The sequence below is a fragment of the Aristolochia californica genome, unplaced genomic scaffold (assembly GCF_029961685.1).
Source record: "Aristolochia californica isolate CCGP_79_NKW_82.1479 unplaced genomic scaffold, dmAriCali1.0.hap1 SCAF_9, whole genome shotgun sequence".
Taxonomy (NCBI): Eukaryota; Viridiplantae; Streptophyta; class Magnoliopsida; order Piperales; family Aristolochiaceae; genus Aristolochia; species Aristolochia californica.
In genome coordinates, this window is record NW_027182290.1 from 29,242,241 (window position 1) to 29,266,216 (window position 23,976).

At 42.1% G+C, this 23,976-nt stretch overlaps 1 protein-coding gene across 2 annotated transcripts in view; it reads left to right on the forward strand.

Moving 5' to 3' along the window:
* Positions 1-23,976, forward strand: part of LOC137940994 (uncharacterized) — a 31,506-nt gene that overhangs the window by 6,608 nt on the left and 922 nt on the right. For both annotated transcript variants that reach the window (XM_068786176.1, XM_068786177.1), the window contains 5 exons: positions 2,505-2,595; positions 6,745-6,787; positions 7,099-7,429; positions 7,946-8,983; positions 9,207-9,356. In XM_068786176.1, coding sequence (XP_068642277.1) covers positions 2,505-2,595; positions 6,745-6,787; positions 7,099-7,429; positions 7,946-8,983; positions 9,207-9,356 — 1,653 coding nt within the window. The remainder of the gene's footprint in view (positions 1-2,504; positions 2,596-6,744; positions 6,788-7,098; positions 7,430-7,945; positions 8,984-9,206; positions 9,357-23,976) is intronic.

Genomic DNA, 23,976 nt, shown 5'->3' on the forward strand with positions numbered 1-23,976 from the left:
ACTCCACAAATCCATTTGTGGGCTCAAAAATCACTTAGGGCATGGTTTGATAAGTTTAGTACCGTGGTTATTTGCCTTGGTTTTAAACATTGTGCAGTTGATCATTCGGTGTTTATGAAACATACTTATGTGGGGGTGATTATCATGGTTGCTTATGTGGATGATATTATTTTGACAGGAAATAACTTAGAAGACATTCTCACAGTAAAAAAAGAACTTATGTAAAGAATTTGAAATTAAAGACTTTGGATTGCTAAAATACTTTCTTGAAATTGAGGTGGTACAGAGTCTAGACATGATTTTGTTATGTGACAAAAGAAATATGTACTAGACTTGTTAGAGGACACGGTTATGCTTGGATGTTGACTAGTGGATACACCAATGGATCTGAATGTGAAACTAAGTGCTGGCTTAGATCCATGATGAAGAGGCTGGTAGATTTCAGTGGTTAGTTGGTCATTTGAGCTATCTCATTGCCATTAGACCTTATATTTCTTTTGTTGTAAGGGTTATTAGTCAATTTAGGCACAAACGCAAACTACTCACTGGCAAATGCTAGAAATAATCCTTTAGTATTTCAAGAAGTCTTCTGTTATACTAATCTCATGGTCATGTTAATGTAGAAGGCTATATAAATGCAAATTGGGCTGGATCACCAAATGATAGGAAATCTACTTCAGGATATTGCATTATGGTTGGGGGAAATTTTGTTACATGGAGGAGTAAAAAACAAAATGTGAGTGCAAGATCAAGCGCAAAGGTTGAATATAGAGCAATGACACATGTAGTAAGTGTTGTGGATAAGATCTTTGTTATTTGAACTTAAGCATCTCCATTGTGACAATCAAGCTGTTATTTATATTGCTTCCAACCCAGTTTTTTATGAAAGAACAAAGCATATTGAGATAGATTGTTATTTTGTTCAAGAGAAGCTACAAGCCAGAATTATTCGTGTGGAATATGTTCCCTCAAAGAATCAAGCTACTGATATTTTCATAATGGCGGTTGGTACTGGTCCTCTTAGTTGTATGTAACAAGCTTGGCATTTATGATGTCTATTCACTACCTTGAGGGGGAGTGTTGGAAGTATATTGAAATTATTGTAATGTTTTACTTAATTCCCTCTCTATTCTTTCTTATCAAGGGCATTCTTGTTACTTTTTGTAATTTCAGATGCTTATAAATAAAACATCAAGGAGGGCGTGGGCACTCAAACTCTACTCCTACATCTCTCCTATGTCTTCTCTCTTCTTCCCTCTCTTCTTCTCTCACGTGAATTCTCTCTTCCTCTCCAAGTCCTCTTCTCTCTTCTTCTCTTAGTAAACACTCAAGAAAAGGCTCTCTCTCAAGGTTTAAGGGATATGAATCATAGAATTTGACAGTAACTCATCAGCTAACCATCTTATAAAATCAAGCCAACTCTATATTTAAATCTTACAAATGTGATTAAAACCATCTTTTATGGAGATAAATTTCTACACCATTCTCAAAACATGTCATTGGGTATGGAGTACCATTTAATAAACTATAGGGAATACCTTGTATTATAAAATATAGGCATAAATGGGTATTTTTGCACTAATTCTTATTTGGGCAAGAAATTTTGTTTCATACCCTATAGTAATCAGACCGGTAAAATGGTAGGACCGGTTATTAGGTAAGCTATTAGCCCTACTTGTTTCATAGAGGTGCACTTCCAAATTCTTGGGGTTTTAAATATTGAAGAAGCAATATTTTCTTGTTCAAGGAGAATTTAGGCTGCCCATTGTCCAAATATCTTGGTCTGACTGCTATGATATGATTTTTGGGATGATTATATAATGGAGATACTGATATTTGGAAGACAAGAATGCCTTTTGAAAGAAGTAACTAGAAGAACAAATGTGAAAACAAGTCATCTGTTAATCTTAATTGGTAAAGATTCTTGCACAGCTTAGTTATTTTTATATGAAGCAGAAAGTACTGCATTCTTTCATGGTTGAATTGGGGGTTCTTTTATTTTTTTTTGTAGCATGTGGAATTTACTGTTGACCCATGAACAAGCAAAGGCTAAAAGTAGTTACGGTTAATTAAATTTGAAATGCCTTTATTTCTCTTGTCAAACTATGTCAGAATTATACATTTTCTTTTCCCTCCAGTTTGTTATTGCAACTAATATCAATGCATATTATTAAGATATTGTCAAAAGTAAATCAATCATGAATGGCCAAGAAGCATTACAAGTTTTTTTTTTTTTTTTTTTTGTTGAAATGGGCCATTTAGCAAAAGAGTTGGGTATAGTATTTCGTATTTTATTCTTGTGTAACATTCAAAAAAATTATTCTTGTGTTTTGATTAGTTCAAGCCATAGGCAAAGTGACAATATTTGAATAAAGCACATGCTTTTGTTCTCTTGCCTCGTCTAAGTTGTATGGGTGGGCATGTAGACGTTAATCACTATTGTTAATATGAAATGTTATATATGTCACTCTTTAATATGGAAATTTGAATTGAATCTCTTCCAGGGTATCTTGATGAGTTTTGTGCGGAAGTTGGTGTCAACAGCTATTGGAAGGCAGAGACAGATAACATCTAGATCAATTAGAAGCGTAACAGGTTCTTTAGTTATCTATCTTTATAGCTATTGAGCAATTCAAGATACTCATAAATTTTCTTTTGCCAGAAACACTGGCCATATTGCTTGTTGCAGTGCGTAGGTAGATGTTTTAAGTGATGCAAGTAATCTTCTCAATATTCACTTCTGTCTAATATGGGAATGAATAATAGATACAGTGATACACCGCTGGATATGACAAGAAAAACACCTTTACAATTTCTCAAAAAAAAGTCTTTTACAATAAAAAATTATTTTGTTCACATCTGGAAATTGCATACCTGAAATATTATCAACTGTTTTACCGTTAGTTGTACTGATGCATATTTAGTTCTGTTTGTTGACTGTTTAGAACAATCTAAAACAGCCCCAACTTGCTTTATGTAAAGCCTTCCTTCCAGACTTACTATAATTGGTTACCTGAACTTGAATGTTAAATTCAGCTGGGACCTTCTGACTTGCGCCTTTGCTCGTAATAGAAGGTGTTGTTTAGAACACACACACACACACACATTTTTGTATTCGATTCTATGATTTTGTCAACAAAACATATATTTAGTCAAAGAGCCAGTCTCAATCTTCTTTGTTTTGGAGGAAAGGCAACTCCTTGACTAGCCTGTTGGGGAGTATGAGTCCATCCTAAACAACATCCCAAGTGACTTCTTCAACTTTGTGCTAAAACTTTAGCTAGCCTTCTTTTCTGCAGCAACTAAGAAGTAAATTGGAGTCCCTTGCACATTCACTTGAAATAGGGTGATCCGGTAGACTTCAATAACTGTTGGCAGAATTACTGCCTCAGCTATGAAAGAATCCTTTTATTTTTGGTATAATTTTCTGGCAGAAAAGGATGCCCTGATTCTGTCCTTGAATAAGCTAGTGGTTGTTTTCCAGTTCAAAGCTTCTTCCACAAAGGGATCATATGCCATGCCTTGGGGGCATCATTCATTGCGCTCATCCCAAAGAAAGCTGTTGTTGAGCATCCAAGAGGCTTCAGGCCAATCAGCCTCATATCCAGCACCTATAAGATCATTGCAAGGCTCCTCGTCCACCGCCTCAGGGCTGTCCTCCCGATGGTCATCAATCATGGTCAAAGCGCCTTCATCAAAGGGCGCAACATCCTTGACTCAGCAATATAAGTGGATGAAATCATCAATCACCTCAAGAGATCCAGTAAGGCCAAAGTCTTTATCAAGCTTGATTTCAACAAGGCCTTTGACCTAGTGAATTGGCAACTCTTGGATGATATTCTTGATCACATGGGATTCGGGGCGTGCTGGCGATTTTGGATTAGAAGTTGTGTTTCTTCAGTCTCTTATTCCATTTTCTCCAATGAAGCTGTCTGTGGTCACTTTGGAGGCACTTGCGGAATTCGCCAAGGAGTTCCCCTCTCCCGGCTCCTATTCAACCTCGTGATGGAATACCTCTAATTTATGATCTACTTGGCCAAGGACATTGGCTGGTGATCTTCGGTGGTTGATCAGAAAGAATTTGACATCACATTGCTCCAATTTGCTAACTACACTCTATGGTTTGGAGATGGTTTGCTGGATCTAGTCAGACGGTTAAAAGCTTTCTGCAGCCTCTTTGAACTGGTCTCCAGGCAAAAACTCAATTAGAGTAAAACTACACTTATTGGGTTCCATGTCGACCTGAACTTGCTCCAAGCCGTGGCAGATCACCTTGGATGCTCTATCGCCACTCTCCCCACCACCTATTTGGGTCTTCCGCTCTTGATTGCTGACCCCTTAAAGGACTTTCGTCTCCTATGATTGAGAGAGTTGATCGTCACCTAGCTAGTTGGCGGGGTCGACTACTTTCCAGAGCCTGTCGCCTCGTTCTCCTCAACTCCTGCATTGCCAGTCTCCTAAATTACTTCCTCTCATTCCTCCCTTGTCTAACCTTAGTTTGCCATCACCTCGAGGGCATCGAAAGAAGATTCCTATGGTGTGGGGCTGCTGATGGTTTCAAATACCATCTTGTGCAGCACTATTTCAAAAAAAAAAATACCTTCTTGTGAATTGGCATGATGTTTGCAAACTGAAAGTCATGGGTGGATTGGGAATCAAGCTGATCAAGGATTTGAATACCCCACTTCTCCTCAAATGGGTATGGAAATTCAATAATTGCACGGAAGCGATTTGGTGAAACATGGTTGCTGCCAATCTGAAATTCTCTTAAGTTTGGTGGACCTTGGAAGGACCGTGACACAGGTTATTGCCCATTTGGCCCTGTCTATATCTCCTCCTCCCACTTTCAAATCAGCGGTTAGCTTCTTTGTTGGCAACGGCCAATGGGTTGAGTTCTAAAATGACCGGTAGATTGGCTCCACGCCTCTCAGAGACTTCTATCCTACACTTTTTAGCTTCAGTTGCCACCCCTCCATCTCTGTGGCTGACTCATGAGATCATGATGACTATTGGAAATTCCATCCTTGACGTGGCCTGATTGATGCAAAAGCCCTTGACATAAGCACTCTTCTCGAGGAACTTAGCCTTATTAAAATCAGACTTAAACACTGAAGATAGATTAATTTGGAGGCCCCCTACGAGTGGCATTTTCTCGGTCTCCTCGGCCTACTGTCATATATCAGGTTGGACGGGCAAACATGATCCTCACTCACCAGTTATTGCTTGGCGCCTCATGGCGCCCCCAAGGTCAGATTTTTATGTGGAGTGCTGTTCATACAGAATCTTGACTGTGGACAATCTCCGTTGAAGAGGCAACTTGGGACCCTCCATCCTCTACCCCCTCTGTAGTGCTACTGACAAAACTATCCCACGTCCTTCTCCACTACCTGTTTACATGGAGAGTGTGGATCTACCTTCTCCATCTCATTGGCCTCCAGGTATGCCTCCCACATGACCTCCATGCCATTTGTTGCCTTCTCCTGGGATCTCCAGTCCCTAAGATGGGCAAGGTCCTTCTCTCAGCTTGCCTCACTCATTTCCTTGGGGTATCTTGAAGGAAAGAAACAATAGACACTTCAACTATAAATTCTCCCTTTCGATGATGTCTCCAGCCGCATCATTGGTCAGATCACCACCTGGATTCACTCTTGTAAAGACTTCAAATGCCTTGGCAGCTTCCCCTTCCGCAATTGTTGGCAAGTCTTTGCTCAGATGTCTGATCTGTGTTGCAGGCCCCCGTTATGCAGGAATTGGAGCTACTGCCCCCAAGTGTTCTGAAGCTCAATTTCGACGGCAATGCTTTTGGTAATCCTAGCCTAGCCGGTTTTGGTGGCATTTTTAGAAACTCCAAGGGAGTCACCTTGATCTCTTACTCTGGGCTATGGGAGATCACGTCGGCCGAACTCTTGGTTCTTCTTCAAGGTCTAATCATTTTTTTGGATCACCTCTCTGGCCCCCTCATTATTGAAGGGGACACTAGTGTGGTGATAACTTGATGCTTGTCCCCTTTCCTCCAGCCTCTTTGCAGACATTGGGCCACCTTCTGTGACATCAGAGATATCTCAACTTTATTTTCTTATTTTTGCTTTCTTGTTACTCTTTGGCTGACTCTTTTGCTAAAATGGAGCTTCCCAACAATCTCTTGTTGTAACAGGAACGTTCCCCTAATTTGTTTCTTTGCTTTTTAATAGGTCATCAGTTTAAAAAAAAAAAAAGTTTCAATTCACCTATTGCTTTTTGCAATGTCAGTTCAGGAATCAGCTAGAAGATGTAGGCCACCAAACATGAAATGAATAGCATTGGTGAGTAAAGGCTTGAGAAAGACAAACTAGCCATGGATAAAAAAAATGAAGGATGATTGCATCCAACCCCACATGGATTTGGTGATGATGAGAACTGTGAATCATCTTGTCATCCATGACTCCAGTGGCTGGTTATATGACCAGGCCCATCTTTCTCTTAGAAAAAGATGACAATGATAACTGAAATTTGTTACCCCCCCCCAACCCAAAAGAAAAAACAAAGAAAAAATCATAACTGAAAAGTTCTCTTTCTCTTTTCCCCATTCTTTTTCTGTTTTGCTCATTTTTTCTATACTGTTAGGTGCTCCTTTTTTGCTGCTATAGTGTTCATTAATTGGTTTGTGGAACTGGCGACTCACTAATGTGCTTGTTTAGGCATGAAATTTGAAAAGAAGGCCGTCGTAGTATCTGTATCTCATCTTTTTGTTTGCCTTTAATGCAGGAGTTGGAGGTTGTATGACTATGATTGATCTACAGATTATCCGGTAGATAGTAGTCTTTGAATTATTTTGTTTCTGTTCATAGAAACTTGCTAAAATAAAAGCCAGATTTTAGTGGTGTTTTTTCTCTTTGTTGGAGGGAGGGTAGTAGCAACAAGCATGGTTGTACGCCTTTTGTCCTGCAATGTAACTGTCAGATTTTGGGACAATTTTGAGTTCAGAGAAATGAAACAATATAAAACCTATATGATTTATAAGTTAGTCCTAAGCTTTAATTCCAAATAGTTTCCTTTTTCCTGCTTCAGTTTATGCTGTTTGTCTGTCAAAAGATAAAAATATTCCTGTACAATTTTTAGGTCTATCTACACAAGTCCTGAACTTTTGGCGAAGAGAAGGAATGATGAAAGTTTTGGTTTGAAAGCGATTAAGAGGGAGAAGTATGTGAAAAAGGAGACTAGGGCCCAACCACCAGTAGAAGCACCCTATCTGCCACCGAAGCCCAAAAAAGCTGCCAAAATTCGTCCTGATAGAACTGTTGATATTTTTGAGGGCATGACAATTTCTGAGCTTGCTAAAAGAACTGGTGAAGGAAGTTCATCTATCCAAGATATTCTAACAAATGTTGGTGAAAAGGTTGAGTCAGAGTTTGATCCTCTGAGTATCGACTTGGCAGAACTGGTTGCCATGGTAATTCCAGAGAACTTCTTTATATCTTCTGTTTGATACTATTTGAGGGTACTGTATCACTGCATGTGACTCAAAATATTCAATAGTTTTTGAATTAATTAGAGCTTCCCTGAATAATTTTTCTCTGTCAAAACTTGGTCATGTTCTGTAACCATGGGTAATGTGTCTTTCTCATTTCTTGTCATGTGATGTTTTTCACTTGAACTTAAAATCTGAAAAGCTGGGAGTCATAGAGCAGTATATAGAACACAAATACTAGTCAAGGGGCTAATTTGAATGAGGTATATATTTTCTGCTTCTTAAGTGGATGCATGTCCCTTGCACATTATTTTCCAAAGTGCATGAATTGCATATACAGGAGTGGCAAATTTCAATATGGTTTATTTTTCTTCTTTGACAGCATGTGGTCTGATGCATGAACTCTAATCCTCGAGAGAAGAGACATGACCATTGCAACAACTGCTCAGTTGATAAGATGTTTTCATAAGATTGACCACTTCTTTACTTTTTCCACAGGAAGTTGGGCTCAATGTTCGAAGGCTACACTCTCTTGATGGTGCTACTGTAAAACCCCGTCCACCGGTTGTCACAGTCATGGGCCATGTGGACCATGGTAAAACATCTCTTTTAGATGCTTTGCGGGAAGGCTCTGTTGCAGCCAAAGAAGCTGGTGGCATCACCCAACATGTGGGTGCCTTTGTCGTCAGTATGCCATCTGGATCCTCAATAACATTCCTTGATACCCCAGGCCATGCTGCTTTTAGTGCCATGCGAGCAAGAGGTGCCGCTGTTACAGATTTAGTGGTTCTCGTGGTTGCAGCCGATGACGGCGTGATGCCTCAAACTCTTGAAGCAATGGTCCATGCAAAAGCAGCAAAAGTGCCAATTGTTGTGGCTATCAACAAGTGTGATAAACCAGCTGCAGATCCTGAAAGAGTAAGGATGCAGCTGGCTTCTGAGGGCTTGGAATTAGAGGAGATTGGTGGTGATGTTCAAGTGGTGCAAGTTTCTGCTACTCACAAGATTGGACTGGATAAATTAGAGGAAGCACTTCTCCTCCAGGCTGAAATGATGGATCTAAAGGCCCGTATAGATGGACCTTCCCAGGCTTATGTTGTGGAGGCAAGGCTTGACCGTGGTCGTGGGCCTATGGCAACTGCAATAGTGAAGGCTGGAACATTGACTTGTGGTCTACATGTTGTTGTAGGTGCTCAATGGGGGAAAATAAGGGCAATCAGGGATATGACAGGGAAGGTGATAGAGAAGGCAGGACCTGCAACTCCTGTGGAAATCGAAGGTCTCAGGGGCCTTCCAATGGCCGGGGATGATATTGTTGTTGTGGATACAGAACAGAGAGCGAGAATGCTTAGTGCAGGGAGGAAAAAGATACAGGAGGAGGGCAGGATTGGCAAAATCAATGAAGACCTATTTGGAGCCCAGGATGAAACTGAAAAGATGTCAGAAAGGGTTGAGTTGCCAATTATTGTTAAAGCCGATGTGCAGGGCACTGTCCAAGCAGTAACAGATGCACTCAGGAGTCTGAATAGTCAACAGGTATGACAGAGTGTTTTTTATGAGCGGGTGCTCTCATAGATAACATCGATTCCTCTGGTGGTAAATTTGAATGAATTTGTAGTGGACTGTCCTATTTAAGTGCAAATGTTTACCACTTATAAGTATGTAGCGGTTTACTGCAAGCCAGAGGTCTTTTTTAGTGTTTTTCTTCAGTTCATTTTTGAATTTGATAATAAAAGCATCTTTATGATATTATATTCAGGTATTTGTGAATATTATACATGTTGGTGTTGGCCCTATTTCTCAGTCTGATGTTGACTTAGCAGAGACTTGTGGTGGATGCATTGTTGGATTTAATGTACGTGATCCACCTGGTTCTGTTATCCAGGCTGCAACTCGTGCTAATATAAAGGTTCGGACTTCTCTCTTATTCCCTTGTTAAGTGGTACATGCAGATGTATTGATTATTATGATTATATGCAAATAAGAATGTTACCATTTACCAATAAGTCTTTCTTAAGATGTTGCCAAAGGATTGATTTGTTTGTCTGAGTATATTTATGTTCTGAGTTGGTAAAGAGGAGAAAATGCTTTGTAACATTAACGCTCTCAGTCAAGAGTACCACTTCCTCTGTGAAAAAGGCTTGAAGTTCAGAACATGCAGAGAACAGGACCAGCCAGTGAAATGGTGACCTGACAGGTTATGTTTGATCAATTTGAGCGACAGGATGGAGCAGTAGAGCAACAGATTAAACAATATATTCAAATTATTTTATAAGATTGTGTAACAGAATTTCATAGTTTTTCTTAAATCCACTTTGTTTTTGTTGACACTTTAGTAAAAGGAATAATTCATTGATGGTGTGTTAATTGTGTACATTGGGTAGCCGAATTGGTTCTTCTGAGGAGCCATGCGGCGACTTCGGAGGGAGTGTGAAGTGGCGAACTCGGTGCATGAGCCTCGGTCCCCCCAATCATCCCGCCCGGATAAAGGGAATCAGGAGGAAGATGCATTCCGACCTCCCCAACCTGCAATCGGTGACAATGAGGAAGCACCAATCGCGCGAGCCCAATAGAGGCATGCAGACAGTGGAAAAACGGCGGCGACGGAGGAAGAGGGATCCTGGAGTACGGCGAAAGGAAGATCTTCGGCGAGAAAGGAAAATCTCAAAGCCTGAAAATCTTTGTGGGCTAGCGGAGAATCGGAGATCTCCCTGGAACTTAAGCAAGGGCGAAAGGAAATGGTAATACGAATCACTATTAGAAATGGAAGGAGCTCTTTCATTTTGATTCCTCTGACTTCAGTTTCGGATTTTGCACGAAGTTTCGAGGATGGAGATTCGGGGAGAGCGCCGAGATTACGTGAAATCAGGATCGGTGAGGTCTCTTTCTCCCTTTATGTGTTTCGCAAAAAAGGGGATTAGAGAACTTAAGATAATCCAGCAAAGGGGGACGACCATCATGGCACGAGTTTACCTACCGGAAATTTTCGGGTCCTCTCACTGCTAGAAAGAATTGCGAAGCTCGATCATAGCCATAGGTGAGAAGTTCGCCGAGGTCCCTTCGGCGAGAAACCAAAGAAGTGAGATCCCTCCCAGAAATGACCTCTGTAACTTCCCTCCCCTTCCAACTCTCAATCAGGAAAACCCAACCCCTAATACACAAAATCCAAACATCACCTTCCTCCCACCCCCCAGAAAACTCCTTACCTCACGGCCCAAAACCCGTCCATAATCCTACCCTCAGACATCTTCGAAACCGGAAAGATGAAGTTCAATAATGGCGTAATCATAGCGGCAATAGCTGAGTGATGGAATAACACAAATCTCACACAATGGTTCGTGATTCCTTCCAGCTTGAACCCAAAATAGCTTGGATGGACCCCTGGAAATGGCTGGTTATTCTCAAATCGAGGGAGGCGGTAGAAGATATTCTAGATAAGGGAAAATGGCTGAAGGAAGATGGCATTTCGGTGTCGGCGTGGGAAGAATCCTCGGTGTGCCAACCTCTCGGTCAATGGGTCTCGATCCGAGGCCTCCCGATTGAATTATGGACGTACGAAGTGCTAAATCAAATTTTCAGCTCATTCAGAAAGCTGATACAGTGGTCAGAGACCACGTCGAAGAAATCAAAGCTCGATGTCGCGACGACTTTCATACAACCAAACTCATGATGGATTGAATCTTGTTTCACGAAATTTATTTTTGGCGAGAAGTTCACATGGATCGAGGTTTCTTTCGGGGAAACCTGTGTTTTGAGGTCGCCGGAATGTCACCGGATGCGAAGGAGATGCACGTCCCCTGAGTTCCCAACCTGCTCAACAACCCGACGAGTCAACTTAGTGGAAACTCAACGGGATCCCTCCTGTTCAGGTGAGTCCACATCACTCCCAAGTTCTGATTCAAATTCAAACTCGGAATTGATTTCTTTGGGTAGTTCCTCGAGATCTGTCTCCTTGTCAGAAGGGTTTAAATCAATCCCAAATTCCCAAAATGAAAAATGGAAAAATGTGTCAGATTTCCCATCCACTCTCTGTCCCGATCCCCAAAGCTCCTCGGGCCTCGACCCAAACGTTAATTGAAAGTGTCAGGTGAGTTCCCCGAGAGGTGTCCCCTCAAATTTATCCTCGTTTAACGAGTCCACTTTATTTGAGCCAACTTTAATGCCGGGCTCCCAAAAAGAGAATGCATCAAAGCACACACTCCCTTTCCCGAACCCAACACAGTTTCTTTTTGTACTTTGTCCCCAAGGTGTCAAATTTTGTCAGGTCTCTCGTCGCCTCTGTTAGAAATGTTTACCTCATCAATCTTCTCAAACCCCGAAAATACGCTTTCCCCAGTGTCCACTTCGTTCTTTTCAATTTTCCCGAGTCCACCCATGAGTCTTCTTTCCAACCCTCTCTTCCAGAAAAGTCCTTCCATTTCTGACCCCTCGAACCACGAAACATCCACACAGAGTGTGGGATTATCTGCCGGTCACAAACGATTTGATAACCTCGAGCACCCAAATAGCCAAAAAGAGTCTTTCAATTTGAACCTCGAACCAAGTTCCTCACCTACTCCTCATCTCGAGGGTCACATCTCGGGACTTGTCTCCCCGAGCACCGAGATTACAGAGACCTCTCTCGTGGACAGCGCACTCTTCCCCTCAAATTTTGTCTCCTTCGGGGGATGGAATAACCATCTCCCTCTCACAGAATCCAGCCTTCATCTGACTAATGTTGCGCAAGACTCCCCCCCCCCCCCCCCCTCTGAGAACTGAAAGGTCGTCGGCCCTTGCCTCACCCCCTCAAACTCACATGGAACCCGGCCATCCTGATCATTCAGACCTAGAAAACCCACCTCCTTTATACCCAGTATCTCCCCCAGTCCTGACGACATATCAAAGAAGAAGAAGGCGCATAGAAAATGATGTTCCTCAGGGTGAATCTCTTCGTCTCCTTGAGAAAACATACTTCGCTCAATCTCCTTCTATTCCTAATAACAGATCAGATCGTCTTGTGGAGGAACTCCAAGTGGAACATCATAGATATGACGATGAGACGTGGAGTCAGATGATGCATTTGGCACGCCTTATGGACGTTGTCTATAAAGGTTAGTTGCTTGGTGATAATACTATGTCGGGAGTCAAAAATCGAGGTATCAAATGATTTTGATATCTTGGAATGTTAGAGGGATTGGTGCTATCCGGAAGCGCAGCATGATATTCAACTTTCTTTCCCAATTCCAGCCATCTATGATTATTTTCCGAGAAACAAAATGTCAAGAGATGACAGATGTCATTGCCAAGGAACTCTGGTTGTGGCCCTCAATTCAGTGGGTGGCGGTAAATGCCATTGGTCACTTTGGAGGGATCTTTGTAGCTTGGGCCACTGCGAAATTCGATTCTCTTAATGTCATTGAGGGTCGTTTCTCCTTGGGTATCCAAATTAGAGATCTCTCCTCCAGCAGAATTTGATGTGTAGCATGTATGGTCCGACCACGTATAGGGAGCGAAGCCTATTTTGGGATGAACTCAGTGTGCTTAGCAGAATTGGACCCTCCCATGGATATTTGAGGGGGATTTCAATGCAATTAGATACTGTCATGAGAAAAAGCCTCCATCAACCCGAATTTCTGCCTCAATGCGAGGCTTCTCGGACTTCACTGGCGGATGTGGTTTGGAAGAGATTCCTCTCTCTGGAAAGAACTACACTTGGACAAACGGCGTTTTTTGGTGTGTCAAGATTGGATGCAGCTGTTTGGGAATGTTACTGGATGAGTTCTCAATAAGGTAGGGTCTGATCATTGGCCTATCATTTTTTTTTTTTTTTTTTTTTTTTGAGAAGAGGTGTGAATATATTACTGAGAGAAAAAAAAACAAACCTTGCTAAACAGGACCTTCCTCCACAACAAGATGTTGGAGAAAAACACCTAATTTAGCCTGACTATCCGCTAAGAGATTGGCGGATCTAGGAATATTATTCCACATACATTGTAATTGGGAAATTAAAGTACATATATCAATAAAAAGATCCCAATGCAAACCTCCATTGGCCTATCATGTTGACCACAGTTTTTGACAAATGGGGGCCCTCTCCTTGCCGTTTCGAAAACTCATGGTTGATGGAGGATAATTTTGAAGCTCTTATTGATGGTTGGTGGGTTGAAGGGTCTAGCTTTGGTAGAAGGGAGTGGGCCTTCCCCCTAAGGCTGAGATTCATAAAAGGAAAAATAAAGGAGTGGGCTTCTAGTCGTCATGCTTCTTTGGGTAACGAGAAGGCCTCCCTTTCTCTCTCAGATCGCGGCCCTGGACCTGGTGGAGGAACAAAGGTACCTAACTTCTTTTGAGTTTTCTTCTAGAATTTCTCTAAATTCTAAGCTTAATACCATTTTACATCAAGAGAAGATCCGTTGGAAGCAAAGAGCCAGGTTCAAATCGCTGAAGGCGGGGGATGCAAACACTAAATTTTTCCACTCTGTTGCCTCGGCGAAGAGGAGATCCAACCGAATTACCTCATTATGCATTAATAATGTGGTAACGTCGTGTCGGACCTCGGTTACTAATGAGTTGATTAAGTTTTTTACAAATCTATATTCGGAGGAGTGCCCCAATCGTCCGAAGTTTCAACATATAAACTTCTCTTGAATCACTCCAGCAACCGCTTCACTGATTGAGACCCCCCCTTCTCTTATGAAGAAATTGAGCAGGCAGTTTTGGGCATGGAAAACGATAGGGCCCCTGGCCTTGATGGCTTCAATAGAGATTTTCTATAAAGATTTTGGTCTCGACTCAAGGAAGATATTATTGCAATGGTTCATGGTTTCTTCAGATATGGCATCACCTTCCACAACATTGGTGCCTCTTATATCACTTTGGTTCCGAAGAAAGCTAGTGTTGAAATGGAACCAAGGGGATCAGACAAGGTGACCCTCTCTCTCCACTCTTATTCGATATAGTAGCAGAATTCCTCTCGGCTATGGTTTATTCGGCTGTTAATCTTGGATGGCTTCCCCCTACTAGTCCCCAACAATCTTTTAATATCCCTATTCTACAGTATGCGTATGACACCATATTATTTGGAATCGGAACTATTGATGGAGCCAGAAAGATCAAAGCAGTTTTGGGTCTCTTTGAATTAGCGTCTGGGCAGAAAATTAATTGAGGAAAAACCTCCCTCATTGGATTCAATTTTGGCCATGAGCTTCTTGCAGATATGGCAAATTTATTTGGTTGTTCAACTACTAGCCTCCCAGTAGCGTACCTTGGTCTCCCCCTCTTCAATGGGCGTATATCCCAAAGTCTATGGAACCCGGTGGTCGAAAAAATGGAGTCTCGTTTAGCAACTTGGAAGGGGTGTCTCCTCAGTAAAGCTGGTAGGCTAATCCTCCTTAAATCTTGTATTGCGGGCATCCCAAACTATGCTTTGTCCTTTCTGCCTTGCCCCTCTTCTGTATCTAAAACCATGGATAAGATGAAAAGAAGGTTTCTTTGGAGGGGATCAAGTAATACTTTTAAATATCACCTGGTCAGATGGGATAAAGTTTGTCTACCAAAGAGATTGGGTGGATTGGGGATTCGGAAAACAAAGAAATGAACCAAGCTTGCTCTTTAAATGGTTATGGAAGTTCAACACTAATTCTTCTAATCTATGGAAGGATATGGTTCATGCCAAGTTGGGTTGGAACTCTCCATGGTGGATGTCTGGTGGAAATCGGAGAGGACTGTCCTCAATATGGAGATCACTGTACCCATTGCTCCAGAAATTTCCTTAGCAAATAGATTCTATGTCGGAAATGGTCGGTCGCTTAAATTTTGGGATGATTTGTGGACGGGGCAAGAGCCATTGCGAATTCCTTCAGGAATTTATTCCTCCTTTCTACTCAGAGGGAGATGTCAGTTGCTGATGCTGTTGAGGGGGGGGGGGGGGGCTGAACCTACACCCTCGAAGGGGCCTGTCAGACTCAGAGGCCTTGAAAGCGAGTAGTTTATTGAACTCTTTGAATTCTGTCAGAATGAGACCTTCCGATGTGGACAAGCTTATTTGGTGGCCTGACAAAAGTGGCACAATTTCAGTTTCATCTGCATACAGTTACATTAATGGCTGAGATTCGACACAAAGGGAGCATGATATTTACTTTGTATGACGTTTTTGCGCACCTGCAAAGATAAAATTCTTCATGTGGAGCGCTTGGCAGAGTAAGATTCTCACGAGTGATGTGCTTAGTAGAAGGGGCCACCCAGCTATCGACCTCCTCTGTCCTCTCTATAGCACTGAAGCAGAAACTGGCAGTCTTATTCTTCTACATTGCTCCTTTTCATGGTATGTGTGGACCTCTGTTATAGGCAAGATGGGGTTGCAATTCTGTATATCAGCTGATCTGATCTCCTTCAGCAAGTCGATCGTTGGCCTCCCCCTCCCTGGTCTCAAAAAAGTGATGATATCCGCCTGTGCCAGTTTCATACCGTGGGGGCTCTGGAATGAAGGCAACCGAAGGCGGTTTGATGCTAAAAGTGAATCGGAAGTAAGAGTAGCGGTGTTATGGTCCCGGATCTGACACATGGATTCGTAGGGAGGAAGAAAAGAAAGACAAAAATCAAGCCAAAGGGAAACTTGAAAACCCTAGGTTCTTTGAGGAGAATGCACACCTATGAGCTCGTTGAGGAGAACTCAAAAACCCTGTTTAACCTAAATCAATGCTTGCCTTTCTCATTACTCTTACCCCTTAAATAGGGTTCACCCTTACAAGGTTTAAGATAAAATATTACAAAAAAATTTAAATAAAATATTCCAAAAATGCCCCTGTGCCCCATTAATTCTTTAACTGAAATAAAATAAAGTAAATTAAATAAAACCAATTAAAATAATAATGTTATTGCATGCATAACATTATACCCCCCTGTTCTCAAGTATCAACCACGGTATCTGTGTCAGCCCTCTGGACTACAAAATTGGAGCTTCCAACCAGAGAAGCAAATTTTTTTTTTTCGGACACTGCAACAAGCATCACTTGCTGTAGCATACCCCAATACGGATAAGCAACCGAACAACAAGTTGAACTATCACCTGTGCCAAACTGGTAACTTCTGCTTCGACATTAATAGCCTTTGTGGGATCTGCCCCAACGGTTGCCTCATTGGAAAAATGCAGCATGTCCCTGGTAACCTCAGTCTTTGGACCCAGTCCATGTTCAGCAAATTGTCCAGCATTCTCGACGAAAGTACCATGGCCGTAAGCACTGAGCATATGTAGGTAAGTGACCTCATCTAGTCCAATGTCATGAGGTTCCATTGTACCAAACAGTTCTAGGGATACTGTGTATAACCCATGTGCTGCAGAACCAGCAGCTTCATCTATGGATCCCTTACGATCCATTACGATGGATTCATTCACATGCATGAGGCTTAACTTAATAAAATCGTGTCCAAAGCTCCCATACCTGATGAAGTGCGCACAAACAGCAACATACTTCTGCTGTTGAAGTCTTTGCTGCAGCTGCAGACGAATATGGTGTAGGCTTGTGTTGGTAGCAGTTTGTGGGGTGACCACGGAAGACTCCCTAATATCACAATCTGCTCGCTGTGTGCTGTTTTCAGCAACCTTGTATTGAAGCTCACCGGAAATAGTGTCCCCACCCCTTGACTCCTTTTTGTTTTCACCTAGAATAGTATAAAAAACCGAAGCACCTATATGCTGTCCAGGCGCCCAAAATTTATGTTTTTTCCCTTCAACAGTCATAAAAATCATTCTCCATAGTAGATTCTCCACCATGTCCAGAAAAACCAAACTGCTAAGCATAAAAATCACCGATTTCAGCAGTGGTTGCTGGCTGTCTAGCAGCAAACTTTTCTGCACTGGGACAGCAGCACTGTGTCCTTGGCTGTCTAGCAGCAATGTATTCTGGACTGCCACAGCAGCATTGTTTGCTTGGCGGGCTGGCAGCACTGGTTGCTGCAGTGCCACGGCAGCAGCACAAAAAAAAAATGTTGAAGAACCCATGAGCGTCTGCACCAGCTGTCCATCTTGATAAGTGCAAACGTTCCTCAGCCCCATCAGTTGTGTCCTTAGGTGTATCAGCATCTAGGTGTATCAGCATCTTGAACTTCTGCTTCTAAATTCATGACTGTCTCATGAACAAAATATACTTGTGGAGCCCATTCAACACAGCTTTTAGGAGCATGCACAACATTAACATCCTGTGCGTGATTTGCCACAATTACTTCACCAGGAAAACCACAAATTAGATCAGTTGCAATCTGCATCCCAGGTACAAGTTGATATAGTGTGTTTACCACAGTTCTGCACTTGCTGACAGGGTACTCCTTGTTCATTGCACTCAGAACCGAATCACTCCCTGACTGCCAGGCACATGCAGAAATGAATAGACACATGGATGTAGTAAAACACTAGTAATCTCTTTCAAGTGCACAGGAAGAAAAGGAGGATTAGTCATTCCAATGCGACACATGGTCTTTTGAGCCTGAGGAAGCTCCGCAACTAGTGCATTTATCAAAATGGGAAGTTGAACTCCAATGTCGCTACCATAGGCACCAGTGTCCTCCCTGATTTTCCATATCTCCTCAACACCTTCCTGTATGACAGTTTTCCCACATTCCACAAGATCGTCCACTATGTAGCTCTCTAGATGGCCACGAGCATGTTGTGTCTTGCAATAAGTGCAAGCACCTAAACAACCAACATTAATTGGAAGAATCTCAATAAATTTGTTCTTTCTCACCTTTGGAAAATCAAGTGCTGGCAATGTCTTCCTAGTCGAGAGTCTTACAGCTTGACCCTTGAGTGCCTCCTCGACGACTTCAACAACCTGGTCTATTTGTTGCACTCCAATTATACTAATCCCTTCAAGCACCTTCAAGTCTCTACTGCCTTGAGACACACACCCAGCCACAATAAGGGACTTACCATCCTCTTTGCAATTAGACTTTAAAGTTTCCATGGCTGATTGAGTAGGAGATTTCACAGTACACGTATTCATGAACCAAAGATCATAGTAAAATTTTTGGGTTGAAAAACTGTGTTGGTTGCTGCGCTCCCGTGCTGTCCAGGTACTCAGATAATTATGTGCACCATACTAGTCTCCCATTTCACCCTCTTCACGAATTGATTGTATGTTGAGCAAAGCAGCAACAACGAAGGGAACCTCCCCGTATGAAGGTTTAGATTGAACAATGGTCTTAGCAGCACCCACTAGCATATCCTTGTGAAAACCACAAGCAACTTCAACAGCAAAGTACTCTTCATCCTCTGTATCTAATCTTGCCTCGAATGTGTTAGGAACAAAACCTTCCAACTTTATCCTCTGAAGCATTTCTTCAATTGTATCATATATGTCTTTGGACAGAGAATGGTAACTATCTTCAACAAAGAACTCATAAATCACCCCATCCACCTCAATCATACGACAGCTTGGAGTCTTCTTAATTCCTCTTTCTTTTATTTTTGGCAATCAGACGGCGAACAGCACCCCTTTGGGGCTTCTCCGCTTGGCGATTTTCCGAGAGGGAGGTGTCTCGGATTTGTTTGTGTTGCCTGTGGAAGACGTATGGTTTCCCATGAGAAGGGGGTTGTGGAATACCCCTCCGATTTCCAAAAATCGGGGTCCCCGCCGTCTGATTGCAGAAGGTTCGAGTCCGAATTCGGATTTGTGTCCTTCTCGGAGATTTCCATGGTTCCCGGTTTCGAATTTGTGGTCACACCCAAATCGTCCACAACGACTTCGGCTTGTGAACAACAGGACTAGGATTTCTTTGCTTGGGAAATTTTTAATTTTTCTAGCCCGTGGCTTGTCTTCCCGTCCGAGACAGCGTCTACTGCCATTCCTTTTGTGCATATGTCGTGCTCGGAGATGGTGGAATTTTTTGGCCCTTGGCCTTTCTGCCCGTCCGAGGTAGCGTCACAATCGAGTTTAGGTCGTATGACCTTTTCTACGACAGCGAGTTTCTCCATTGCAGAAAATTTAATGGAAGATGCACGCCATCTTGCGTCAAATGCTCTAATCCATGCGTGCATTTCTTCCAACTGATCGCGCATGCCAATCCATTTTTCTTGGGACATAGAATCACTCATTGTGTTCCCCCTCTGATACCAGTTGTTACGGTCCCGGATTTGACTCATGGATTCGTAGGGAGGAAGAAGAGAAAGATGAAAATCAAGTCAAAGGGAAGCTCGTTGAGGAGAACTCAAAAACCCTATTCCAAAACCCTAGGTTCTTTGAGGAGAACGCACACCCTTCAGCTCGTTGAGGAGAACTCAAAACCCTGTTTAACCTAAATCAATGTTTGCCTTTCTTATTACTCTTACCCCTTAAATAGGGTTCACCCTTACAAGGTTTAAGATAAAATATTACAAAAATACCTATTCCAAAAATGCCCATGTGGCCTATTCATTCTTTAACTGAAATAAAATAAAGTAAATTAAAAAAAACAATTAAAATAATAATGTTATTGCGTGCATAACAAGCAGACAGGGTGTCGGGGTAAATATCCTCTTGGCTTATAACTGCGAAGGCTTTTTCCTCCTTCAAAGGAACCTCTATCCGTGAAAACTGGAGTATTTTGTCAAGGATGCACTTTGGGATCAAGGCTCCAGCAATGCAGGAGTGGACCTCCCCTTGGAAGTTGGATACCTCAAGTTGAATTTTGATGGCTCTTCTCTCGGCAATCCAGGGATTACTGGTTTTGGGGGAGTTATTTCGGATCCATCTGGCAATCAATGTTTTTCTTATGCCGGCCCGTTAGGCATTTCTGATTCTACGTCAGCTGAGCTCCATGGTCTACTCAATGGGCTTCGCATTTTCAGAGACAATTGCAGTGGTCCCATTCACATTGAAGGAGACTGGAAGGTGGTCATTGGATGCTTCCCCTCCACCGTGGCGCCATTGGGACATCTTTCGGGAGATTTTAGATATTACCTCACTCCACTCTTGTATTTGGTCTCATATTCCGAGATCTGCAAATTTGGTTGCAGATGTGCTAGCCAAACAAGGAGCGTCCCTGCAATCTCTGGTTGAGAGGGATATGCTCCCTCTTCCTTTGTAATTTTTTCTTGTTAATATATATAAATACATCTTTATAAAAAAAAAAAAATTGAGTACATTGGGTCTATTTATACTAGTGAAAAAACAAAGAATTAAAGTTAGATTAAACTACCCATGTCCCATTTACACCCAAAGTAGAACTCCTAAAAAGAAGTCCTAGACTAATTAAACAACTGCTACATAAATAGAAGACTAATAGCACTTGAATTCCTCCTTGCTGAAACTTCCTCCCATTAGACATTTTTTTTTTTTTTTGAAATAGTGCTGAATTATATTAACTGGCTCAAAAGAGCAAGATTACAAGGAGGGGAAGCCGTCCCAAATAATGAGAGATTGCTGGGATGTTCCATGTTTAGCTAACCTATCAGCCAAGGAATTGGTTGATTTAGGAATATGATTCCATGTACAATAAATTGTAAATTGAGGTTACAATGTCTACAATAGAGGAAATAATTGGCCAATGGCACCAAGGGGGAGGCCGAGTTGGAGCACCAACTAATGACAACTTTGGAATCCCCTTCAATCAGCAGCTCCCCGTGAAGACGGTCCTTGAAAATTTTCAATCCATGATGAAGGGCAGTCACTTCAGCAGTGCTGGAGTCGGCAATACCCATCGGCCCCACATATGAAAGTACAATCTCTCCTCTGTGATTTTTTAACATACCACCCACACCCGCCGACTCGGGGCAACCCAAAGCAATCCCGTTGTAGTTTAACTTAATGCAATCGCTAGGGGGAAGCTCCCACACTGCCATGGCCAGAATCTTTTGAGGACTTACCATATGGGCCAGAAGACTCTAGTTCTAACAAAGGGAGATACCAGCCTGTGGGGCAAATTCCTTCCTAGTGTGAAGCCAGCTAAAGATCATACCCACGGTGCAAGAGAGAGTACTTTCTAGGTTGCTGAATTTGGAGTTGAATCTCCAGTTATTATGCTCAAGCCAAAGACACCACGGGATGTGAGCAAGGCATGTAGAGAGAAGAAGCTTGCCAATTCTAGGTAGACGAGTCCCCTACACCATCTGGAAAGTGCCGAATAGATCCTAATGGAGGCCCACTTGAATGCCAACTTTCTGGAAGATCGCCATCCAAACTCACCAAGAGAAGCAGCAATGCAGGAGAACATGCTGGACGAACTCCTCACAAACGCCATAGAGAGGGCAGGTACTATCAGGGGCGGTAAAGCCCCTCTTGTGGAGGTTGTTTGCAGTGAGAATTTGCTCCCTGATGGTTGTCCATATGAAGAATTTTATCTTGCTAGGCACAAAGAGCTTCCAGGCGAGATTCCCCTTGTGCTCAGGCAGGCTGGGGTCATCCTTCCTAATGTGGTGATAGGCTGAGGCCACTAAGAAGATACCATTGATGATAGGCTTCCAGATCAACTTATCTTGCACCCAATCCTGAATAGAGGTATTACTGAGATTGGATAGAAGCGAGCAGAAGGCTATGGCTTCATCGCCATTCAAACCCCGTCGGGACAGAAGACTCCAAGATTGATTGCTCCATGATTCTGCCACCTAGCACGATAAGTCCATAGCAATCCTGGAAGCCCCGGGTACTCCTCAGAAAGGGATCGGGAACCGTACCACTTATCGGTCCAAAAGAGAAGAGTCTTCCCATTCCTAGGAAGAAAGAGGTCGTAGCCTTGAAGGCTGGAAGCAGCTTGTAAACGGATTTCCAAATCGGGGATAAGCGGCGGGGAGCGCCGCCCGCTCTTCACCAATGGCTTGTGATCTGAAGATAGTATTTCACCATATTTCTTCACAAACTACTGTGCTTGGAGCTGAGATTCCAAATTCACTTAAGGAGGGCATGTTTATGTCCTTTGTAGGTCGGATACCCAGACCACCCCTAATCTGAGGCAGACAAATAATATTGAGGGCAACAACTTTTGCCCCTTTATTTTCTTTGCTACCCTGTGGAGCCACAACTATCTTGGCTTGAACTACTTTATTAAAAGCCTTCTTCAATGAGGGTACACCATTAGAAGCAAGTATTTGGGCTTGAATTGCATCATATTCAAGACCTAACCCATCAAGCTACTTGAATCTGCTTGAATTGCTTTTGAAGCTCTTCCTCATATGTTCTAAAAGGAGGGTATAAGCCAATTGTTGATGCTTTGCAAGTCATTGAAATAATCCATCACAATTGTATCCCCTCATTTCTGGCTAAAGAACTTTGCATAGAGTTTATTAACCCTTAACAAATTACTTTCTTGATCATAGAGATTCTCAAGAGACATCCAAGTCTTCTTTGTTGTTTCACAATTCATAACTTCACTTTGTATTTGAGATTCTGTGCTTTTAACAGGCCACGTCAGAACATGGGTATCCTCATTGTCCCAGTCATTCGTCATGGGAGTGGGAGGGTCATCCCCAAGATACTTGGTTTTTCTTTGGCTTTAAGATACATTTGGACCAACTTAAGATATTTTTTTTCCTTTCAACTTTTCACTAGTAATCATAATAGTATCCTTACCTTAAGAATTTCCAGATTCTCTGGCTAGAGTAATAATTTTACCCGAATTAGAATTAAATTACTACGAAAACTAGTCAATCCACACACCAATCAGTCTAAAACATGTTAATACACCAACCAACACAACATTTCACCAGAAATATGGTAAATTGCCTGCATAGAGAAGGCAGGGCCCACAATGGATACCGTTAGGGCACCCAAACTTCAAACTAAACTGCTAGTACTCATGTAACCTCTTAATGGTATTAATTCAATACAATAGCAAGAATCACCAACAACATAGATGACATCAACATCTAAGAGGATGATGCAAGCAAAAGCAATAGGCACAAGTCTGTGGAACTGTGCAGATTATGGTTGGGAAAATCCCAACATGCAACCCTTTCAAGACACAAATAACTCATAGAATTGTACAACAGGCAATTCCCAACATGCAACCCTAAGGTTATGGCACAAAGGAAGAAGGAAAAGTTCGGCCTTGAACTTTCAATCAATAGAGAATTTTGAAAATCCCTGTTCTAGGTGTAATCGTAGACTTTGGGATAAATGATTGCTGGAAGCTCTCTGCAATTGGATCTTGGTGCTCTGTTACCATGTAAAATTAGAAAATTAAGAAGAAATAGAGAGAAGATGAGAGAAAATGGAGAACATGAGGGAGAGGAAGAGCAGCACTCTTTCGTGGGGCCTGGAATTTGTCCCCTCCTTTTTATTAGTCCTCACGTAAATCATAATGTGCAAAAAGTACATACATGCTCCTCTATACCCAACTCACCATAACTCCTTAATTACAACTCAGAGTTAACTGAAAAATGAACCATAAAACGCATATACTAAGACAAACTCACTCCTAAAATAAAGGGACAATCTGAAAGATGTGAAATGACCAGACTACCCTTTTTCATATAAATTCAACAGAAATCCCTCAACTTCTTGTCTTGATTGAAGTCATGCCCAATTCGCCTGTTATTATGCATCTGCTCATTACAACTTTTTCGGAGTTGATATAACATAGAAGCT